General features: G+C 44.3%; 1 protein-coding gene across 3 annotated transcripts in view; it reads right to left on the minus strand.

Annotated features, from left to right (window-relative positions):
• The window catches only part of LOC126985107 (hemicentin-1-like), a 295,072-nt gene that overhangs the window by 75,678 nt on the left and 209,761 nt on the right, over positions 1 to 9,633 (minus strand). For all 3 annotated transcript variants that reach the window (XM_050839570.1, XM_050839572.1, XM_050839571.1), the window contains exons 13-14: positions 5,633 to 5,804; positions 2,776 to 3,186 (exon numbers count right to left, since the gene is read on the minus strand). In XM_050839570.1, coding sequence (XP_050695527.1) covers positions 2,776 to 3,186; positions 5,633 to 5,804 — 583 coding nt within the window. The remainder of the gene's footprint in view (positions 1 to 2,775; positions 3,187 to 5,632; positions 5,805 to 9,633) is intronic.

Below are 9,633 nucleotides of genomic sequence, written 5' to 3' on the forward strand. Positions count from 1 at the left end.
TCCTTGCAGTACTTTGCCAGTGACAAAGATCCACTCAGAATCTTGTTCATTACGCAATATTTGTTGTTTTCTGCCAATGACCCAATTTCTCGTCCACGAAATCAGTCTGACTCCTGTACCAAGTGACTAAATTAATGAGAACTCGTCCATGTGGTATATCTTGTTGAATACGTTATTGAAGACTAGATAGATAACATCACTTGTGATATAGTTATCCAAGTTCTCATACACATATACTGTGGAAAAAGTCTAGCAAGTTGATTAGTGTAGTGCTCCCATTCCTGGGACCGTGACGGGCGTTGGAGGTAACCTTGTTATTCTATATCGACTTGGCAAGCCTGTCTCTATCTTCTCGAAAATCTTAACCAACACTAACGTTAAGCTAAAGTCATGTATTTTAAGGCCACGCTCTTTTCTCCCTTTTTGGATATCGGTGTTACGTTCTCTTTCTCCCAGTTTCCGGGGACCTTATTAAGTAGTACTGCCCTATTAAAGGTCCTGGTAAGCGGCTGAAATATTTGCTGCCTTGGTTCTTTGGGCACACTCGGTGTTAAGTTGTCGAGTCCAGTTGACTTGCTTACGAATTAGTCAGGGCACTTTTTCGCATTTTGTTCATGTATTGTGCCTAGTTAAAAGGTGTGATTCCCTTCAGTGGAGTATAGGACCCTCGGGGACGGACTCAGTGTTTTCAACCGTGAACACAGGCGCGAAATTTCAGTTTAGGATTCCAGCCACGCGTCTACTGTCCTGGGTTAGCACGTCGCCTTCGTCTGTTACGGAACCAATATTGCTTTTTAGAATTTTAGTTCTAATGTATGTGATAAACCTCAGGGGGATAGTTTTGGCTTCACGGCTATTCGCTTCTCACAGCCACGCTTACCTTGAGGATAAAATTTTGACATGTTCTTTTGGTGGAGGGGAATAGGAGAAGGAATAGGAGGAATAGAACGAGGAGAAGTAGGAGTAGGTGGAGTAGGTGGAGTAGGAGGAGTAGGGGGAGTAGGATGAGGATGAGGGGGAAGAGGAGGAGGAGGGGGATTTCGTGAGAGAACAGAAAAGAAGGCAGAAGTGGGGAGGTGGAAGAAAGTGCAATACGAGGAGGAGGAGGCGAGAGCTCTCCCCCCCTCCTTCATACCCTCTACTCCTCCTCCTCCTCCTCCTCCTCCTCCATCTTTCTTTAGTGTATTGGAATGGGAACACATTTTAAGCGATTACTATTCTAATATTCCTCTCTCCCTTCCGTTCCCTCCTTTCCCTCTTCCCTCCAGTCACCTTCCTCCCTTCCTCCCCTCCTTCCCCCTTCCCCCCTTCTCCTTATTGCCTCCTCTCCCCATCGTGTCCTTCTTTTATCACTTCTCCTCTTCCTCTTCCTCCTCCTCTTCCTTAAACATTTTATTTTCCTATATTTCTTCTTCCTCAAGTTGCTCCTTCTCCTCCTCCGCTTGATATCTCCTCCATTCTCTCTCTTCCTGTTTCTGTCCTAATCTTCCTCCACTCCCTTCTCCTATTGACCTTCTGGCTTCTATTACTCCTCCTCCTCCTCCTCCTCCTCCTCCTCCTCCTCGTCTTTCGAATGCAACACCCACCGTCCCCTTCCATCTTTTTACCCCCAATCCTCCTCCTCCTCCTCCTCCTCCTCCTCCTCCTCCTGGTGCCCTTTGAGACTTAAATGTAAAGAGTTGTCCCGAGCGTCGCCTCTGAATGCTCTGATTATTATAACGAGAGAGAGAGAGAGAGAGAGAGAGAGAGAGAGAGAGAGAGAGAGAGAGAGAGAGAGAGAGAGAGAGAGAGAGAGAGAGAGAGAGAGAGAGAGAGAGAGAGAGAGAGAGAGAGAGAGAGAGAGAGAGAGAGAGAGAGAGAGAGAGAGAGAGAGAGAGAGAGATAGAGAGAGAGAGAGAGAGAGAGAGAGAGAGAGAGAGAGAGAGAGAGAGAGAGAGAGAGAGAGACTCCACACTGAAAGGATGAGACTATGCGAAGGAAAGTGATTGAGAAAGGCGGATAAAGATGGATTAGCAAGAAGTTTGGAAAGGAGGAGAAAGAAAGAATAGAGAAGAGCAAAAGGAAAAGATAACGAGGAGGAAAAGAAAATACTTGGAGGACGAAAAACAAGACAAGAGGAAGGAAAAAATGGATGAAGCAATATAAGAAGAAAGAGAAGGAGAATGGGGGAGGAGGAGGAGGAGGAGGAGGAGGAGGAGAGAGAGAGAGAGAGAGAGAGAGAGAGAGAGAGAGAGAGAGAGAGAGAGAGAGAGAGAGAGAGAGAGAGAGAGAGAGAGAGAGAGAGAGAGAGAGAGAGAGAGAGAGAGAGAGAGAGAGAGAGAGAGAGAGAGAGAGAGAGAGAGAGAGAGAGAGAGAGAGAGAGAGAGAGAGAACAAGCAAAAAAAATTCGTGGGGGGGAAGGGGAGAAAGATAGGAGGGGAGGAGAGAATGGAGTGTAGAAGGAAGGGAATTTAAGAGAGAAGGAGAGAGGGAGGGAGATAGGGAGGGAGGGAGGGAGGAAGAAGCTTTGGCAGTAAAAATTACCTTACAAAAATTACCTGAAACATAAGCCTTGACCTCGCTGGCCCAGACTGGAAACTCTAAATAAAGACTCCTCCTCCTCCTCCTCCTCCTCCTCCTCCTCTGCTCTACCTTTTACTTCCTGTCTTCCTTCCTTGTCCACATTCTCCTTTTTCACTTTCTTGTTCACTTCCTTTTTAGGTTATTACATTTTCACCTCTTGCCATGATATCATATTCTCTCTCTCTCTCTCTCTCTCCATTACGCAACACGTACCTAAGTTGGGCACTACATCCGGGTTGCCAGAGGACGATGAGGAGGCTTGGCAGGGGTCCTTCCCGCCGGTCCTGGCCCCTGCGGTGCCTCGGGCTGTGGCGCTGGTGCTGCCGCCGCCCTGCCACCGCCAGCGCCGCCGCCACGCCCACACGCCGCCCATAGTTGCCAGCACCGCCACCGCCACCGCCGCCGCCATCACAGCACCCATCTCCGTCTTGCCATCTCCACCGCCAAGTCTTCCGCGTCTGCCACCTCTTTGATCCTTGCCACCTTCACCCACACCTTCGCTGCCGTCCCCTGCCGCGGCCGTCTCCATCAGCCCCGTCTCTGCGTCGCCACCGCCCTCAATCCCACCACTGAGGTCTCCTCGCATCTCCACGAAGTGTTCCTCCTCGTCCTCATTTGACTTGTCTGTGAGAGGGAGACGAAGGGTGGTCCGCGAGGAAGGTTGAGGGGATGAGAAGGCTACTGAGGAAGGTTTGAGCCTTAAGCCTTGAGTGGATGACACAGCTTAGTGAGGAGAGTTCAAGGGGATGAGAAGGCTTGTTGAGGTAGGTTATGGAACTGTCAGGGTGAGGAGGGAGGGAGGGAGGGAGGAGGGCCGGGCAATACACCTGTTTCGAGTTTGATCAGAAGTCTTGGTCCCCGTATTATAGAGTGGACATTAACGCGCCTGACTCTGAGCAGATAAGAATGACAAAAATGAACCACGGATTGAGAAACTTTCCCTAAAAGTAGGGTCTTAAATGTCTAAGTAATCATTTTCTGGAATAGCGAAGGATTTTAATTGAAGTTTTCAAGTGAATGAAGGGCTTTGAAAAGGCTGATGCAAATAAGTTTCCTACAGTAAATTAGCAGCGCAGGACTCGTGGCATTGACTTAGATAGATTTAGATTATTGAAGGAATTTGTAAAAACGCGGTTACAAATGAGAGGACAGACTTAGCAGGTTAGCAGTCTGACAACACTGTGGAAACTTAAAGCAGAGGTCACATAAACTCATGGATAGAGAGGAAAGATAGCGCAAGGTTTCCGGGAACTATCCTCTACAAGCCGACTGGCCTCCTGATGATTGCTTATGTTTTCACGTTGTGTTTGGATATGGGGGACAACGCAACAGATGGGGAGAGGCCGGGGAAGGGAAATTGGTGGGGAGGGACACTGGGGAGGCTAATGATGTTTGCAAAATGTAAAGAATCTCAGTGGGTTTTAGCATGGGCGCAGAAGACTATTGGGTTAAGGAAGCGATTAAAAGTTTCTAAATGATGATTCACGAAAATGACGCGGCCTTGAGTTAGTATAAAGCGACGAAGGAGGAAGCTGTGAATACTAGACGTTTGTAAGGTGTTTGAAGGGGAACTGAAAGAAATTAAATGACGGCCAATTTTGAACGTTTATAAGGTATCTGAAGGAGAATTGAAAGAAATTAAATGATTGCCAATTTTGAACGTTTCTAAGGTGTTTGAGGAGAACTGAAAAAAAAAATTAAATGAGTGCGAATTTTGAAAGAGAGATAAAAATGACTAGAAGATTGCAAGATAACATGAACAGAAACTACAAAAAAAAGGATGTGATATTTTGAAGGCGGAAGCGGCGAGAACAAACAACGAAAACAAACAAGCTTGCAAACAGAAAAAAATACACACACAAACAAATTTAAATAAAGAAACAAAAGCATATGTAAAATAGAAAAAAAAATAAAAAAAGAAGATAGACATGTTACGAGGCAAGGGGAAAACAAATGAAAAACGAGATGTACACCTGGTCACACGGGGTGGGGGGTTGTGGGGGAGGGGTACAGGTCACCGTTGCCAGATTGTCGTACTCAGAGCGTAGTATATACCTGTTTCTGACGCATAACTATTGCCAAGAAACATCAGAATCTAGCTCTTTTAACGATCACTATAAATTAGTTTCTTTATTGGAGCCCAGAAGACAGTTTGGGAGTAGGAAGTCGGGAAATATAATCGGCTGAGTACGACAATCTGGCAACGTTGGTACAGGTAAAATGCAGACAGCGGCAGGTGGACACGGAAGCCCATTTTCTCAAACACATTGGGCCTTGCACACCCATTTTGATCAGGCTTTTTCTCTCGCTAGTTTTATGAGCCTAGTAATAGTTTTTATGAGCATAGTGGTAGTTTTATGAGCCTAGTGGTAGTTTTATGAGCCCAGTGATAGTTTTATGAGCATAGTGGTAGTTTTATGAGCCCAATGATAGTTTTATGAGCCTAGTGATAATTTTATGAGCCTAGTGGTAGTTTTATGAGCCTAGTGATAATTTTATGAGCCTAGTGATAGTTTTATGAGCCTAGTGTTAATTTTATGAGCCTAGTGGTAGTTTTATGAGCCTAGTGTTAATTTTATGAGCCTAGTGGTAGTTTTATGAGCCTAGTAATAATTTTATGAGCCTAGTGGTAGTTTTATGAGCCTAGTGGTAGTTTTATGAGCCTAGTGATAATTTTATGAGCCTAGTGGTAGTTTTTTGAGCCTAGTGATAATTTTATGAGCCTAGTAATAATTTTATGAGCTTAGGGATATTTTTATGAGCCTAGTGATAATTTTATGATCCTAGCGATAGTTTTATGAGCCAAGTGATATGAAAAGTCTTCTGCACTATGAACGTAAAAATACACTCCTTTAGAACCCGACTAATCTCCTGTGTGACCTTCGGAAATTATTATTGAGGAAGGTTTATGAGGATGAGAAGGCTTGCTAGGGAAGGTTCAAGAAGATGAGACGGCTTATTGAGAAAGGTTTAGTAAGGGGATGAAGGGGCTTATTGGGGAAGGTTTAATAAGGAAATGAGAAGGCTACTGAGGAAGGGAGAGGCTTGGGAGAATACGGGGCGCACTCACCTGGCGGCGTCCTGGAGGTATAGGCGGACACCACGACGGGCGGGGAGGTGACGGGGCCGTGACTGACGTACACCTTGATCTGGTAACTCGTGCCCGCGTCCAGGCGACTCACGTTGAAGTTTGGACTCGCGGAGGTGACGTTAGCGAGGAGAGTTCTGTTTTCCAAGTAGACCTGCGAGGAGAAGAAGGAGGGTGATTGAGGATCCCTATCACTAACCCGCAGCAATATGGAAGAAGACGAGACCATTGGTAGAACTGAAGCTATCCAGACCCAAGAATAGACATTGGGTCGTATTATAAAACATTTCGTCCCCCAAGAACACATATCTGACAAGGCTTTCGTAGGAGTTGTGTTCATTTCCAGGAGTAGTTTTATGCTCCTGGTGGTACTTTGACCCTTCTTCTGTACCATGAACCTAAAGAAACACTCATTAGAACCCGACTGACCCCCTCTTTGACCTTTAGAAATAGCTGATGTGAGAAGCCAAAGTGTCTTATAATTCGGACCATAGGGCCATATTACTAAACATTTCGTCACCCAAGCACACGCATTTGGCAAGGCTTTAATAGGAGTCGTGGACCTTTCCAGGGGGAGTAGTTTTTTGACCCTGGTGATAGTTTGGCAAGGCTTCTGCACCTTGAACTCTAACACTCATGAGAACGCATTTTACCTTTTTCTTTGTCCTTTAGAAATAATTGGTATGAGAGTCACTGGCGTCTAAGAATACCGATCAGACTGACAAGTAAACGAGGATGGAGCCACGCACACATATGAATCCTGTACGCACGACAAAGTATCCAGCCATTAACGATCGACGTGAAAAACGATACACGACATGAAACCGAACTAGAGAAAGGAGGTCGAGAAGATACACGAAGGATGAGACTGATTGAACCAGAATGAAAAAGAGGAGGATGGTCTTAGAATGAGAAGGAAGTGCTTGTTTTTAAAAGGATGAGGATGAAGAGGATGAGGATGGGGATGAGGATGAGGATGGGAATGAGGAGAAGGAGGAGGAGGAGGAGGAGGAGGAGGAGGAGGAGGAGGAGGAGGAGGAGGAAGAGGAGGAGGAGAAGCAGGCTGTTTGAAATAGGAGAGGATAGTTTGGCGGTGGTGAAGGAAGAGGAGGAGGAGGAGGAGGAGGAGGAGGAGGAGGAGGAGGAGGAGGAGGAGAAGAAGAGCAGCAGAAATAGGAGTAAAATAATGGGTAAGGAGGAGAGTAAGGGAAAAGAGAAGACATAGAAGGGAAGTGCAGAATAACTAAAAAAACAGGAGTAGAAGTAAAAAAAAAGGAGAGTCGCAGGGAGATATAAAAAGAAGGAATAGAAAGAGGAAAGGGAGGAGGAGGAGAGGAGGAGAGGAGGAGGAGGAAGACTATAAAGTGAACTGAAAGTGAAGTGAAATCGAAGAGCCGGAGAGACAAAGCGAGTGGCTGATGATGAAAATTGAAAAAAGAAAAAGAGAAGGACTGCCGGATAAATGGAAGTCTGAAAGAAAACGAAGATAAAAGAGGACGTGAGAGGAAAGTAGAGAGCGCTGAAAGGAACTGAAAGGGAAAAAGGAAGAATGATAAGTAAAAAAAACTGAGAATAGAGAAAAAAAAATACAGAAACGGACTCGAATAAGACATGGAAAAAAAGGAAAACTGTAAAATATAAAGAATGAACTGAACTGAAAAGGAAAAAAAGAAGAATGATAAGCAAAAAAAAAAAAAAAACTGAGAATAGGGAAATAAAATACAGAACCGGATTCGAATAAGACATGGAAAAAAAGGAAAACAATAAAACATAAAGAATGAACTGAACTGAAAGTGTAAAAGGTAGAATGAAAGCAAAAAAAAAAAAAAACTGAGAATAGGGAAAAAAAATACAGAAACGGATTCGAATAAGACATGGAAAAAAAGGAAAACAGTAAAATATAAAGAATGAAAGGAACTGAAAGGGAAAAAGGAAGAATGATAAGCAAAAAAAAAACTGAGAATAGGGAAATAAAATACAGAAAAGGATTCGAATAAGACATGGAAAAAAAGGAAAACTGTAAAATATAAAGAATGAGCTGCCACATGAAGCCGGATCTCTGCTGAAACTTTGAAGAGGAGAGAAAGAATTGTCGAAACTAATTCTCTCGCATTCCGCCAAGGTTGATGTGACGTTGACAGGATGTGGCAAGGATGTGACGTGACGGGAAGTGGTAGGATGTGACGCTGACAGAATGTGGTATAGGGATGTGACTGAAGGGAGGTGGCAGGGATGTGATGTTGATGGGTATGCGGGATGAGAATAGAGAAAAAAATATAAAAACGGATTCGAATAAGACATTATAAAAACGAAAACTAGAATATAAAGAATGAACTGAACTGAAAGGAAAAAGAAATAATGATTAGTAAAAAAAACTGAGAATAGGGAAATAAAATACAGAAACGGACTCGAATAAGACATGGAAAAAACGAAAACAGTAAAATATAAAGAATGAAACAAACGCAGCAGCAGAAATAAATACAGCAAGACGTAAAGGACAGAATCAACACGAAACTAACTGAAGAAAGGAAGAAAGACAGCTGCAAAAAAAACCCCGAAAAGGCGGAGAAAGAATGAAAATAATTAGACGAGAACAGGAAAAGAACAAAAATGATGCAGGAGGTAAAAAAAAACACAACAACAGCAAAATATGAAAAAAACAAACACGACAGAGAAAAGAAAATGGGAATGAAACAAGACATGAGGGACAGAATTAATACGTGGATGGCTAAGCAAAAAAAAAAAAAAAAAAAAAGAGAAATAACAGGAAAAGAATGACACAAAGCAAAATGGCAGAGAAAGATGGAAAGATACTAATAGGAAGAAAAAAGGAAAAGAAAGAGAAAAAGACACACAAGAGGGTCTAGAGAAGCCATATTATCGCTAGTTTGTCTTTTTAATTAAATATCCGGGACGGAGTTAGTCAGCAGTGTTGGATTTTCTCACATTTAAGTCGACATATTACAAACTCATCGTAGAAAGTGAAATATAAAGAAAGTCAAGAAAATCAACTAACCAAGCACTGAAAAACGGGTAAAAAGGACAAATCAGCCACATCATCGTTATTAAAGACTCTTACGACGTTAAAAAAATCAGGGGTCACATCCCTCCCATATCCCGTCCGGTCACACCCTTTCCACATCCCGCATACCCATCGACATCACATTCCAGCCACCTCCCGTCAGTCACATCCCTATACCACATCCTACCACTTCCCGTCACGTCACATCCTTGCCACATCCTGTCAACGTCACATCAACCTTGGCGGAATGCGAGAGAATTAGTTTCGACAATTCTTTCTCTCCTCTTCAAAGTTTCATCAGAGATCCGGCTTCATGTGGCACTGATTGATCCTGAGCCCGAGGGAGGAGGAGGAGGAGGAGGAGGAGGAGGAGGAGGAGAAGGAAGAGGAGGAGTGGGGAGGGGGTTAGGAAAGAGGATAGGAGTGGAGGGGGACATCATCTCCTCTCTCCACTCTTCCTTTCCTCCTCCTCTTCCTCCTCCTCGTTCTCCTCCTCCTCCTCTTGCTCCTCCTCCTCCTCTTGCTTCCCCCTCCCCCTCTCAGACCGGCCATGAACCACAAGAGGAAGGCCAAAGGGTGTTGAATCCCTTGATCACTTCGCCAAAATATCATTCACTCTTTTTTTCTATTATTTTATTTTATTCAGGTAGGCAGATGAAGAAATGGCTTTAATGAATGAATAATATATAGGGAGGTTGATAAACAGATAGGCGGACACACACACACAAAAAAATGTATATTGAAACAGCGTTTTGCAAATAAGACGCATCGGCCGCCATATTGGCCAATTTCCATCGGATTTTATCGGCAAGGGGCCGGGGCGGAGGAGCCCCGCAGGAACCTGGAAACACCCGCGGTCCGGGCCAGACCACCTCCACATTCCTTCCGGTTACCCACTTAAAGCATGCGTGGTCTGGGCAACCTTCGACAGCCTCTGAGGCACTCATGGTCTGTCCCCGCG

This window comes from Eriocheir sinensis, chromosome 58 (assembly GCF_024679095.1).
Source record: "Eriocheir sinensis breed Jianghai 21 chromosome 58, ASM2467909v1, whole genome shotgun sequence".
NCBI lineage: Eukaryota > Metazoa > Arthropoda > Malacostraca > Decapoda > Varunidae > Eriocheir > Eriocheir sinensis.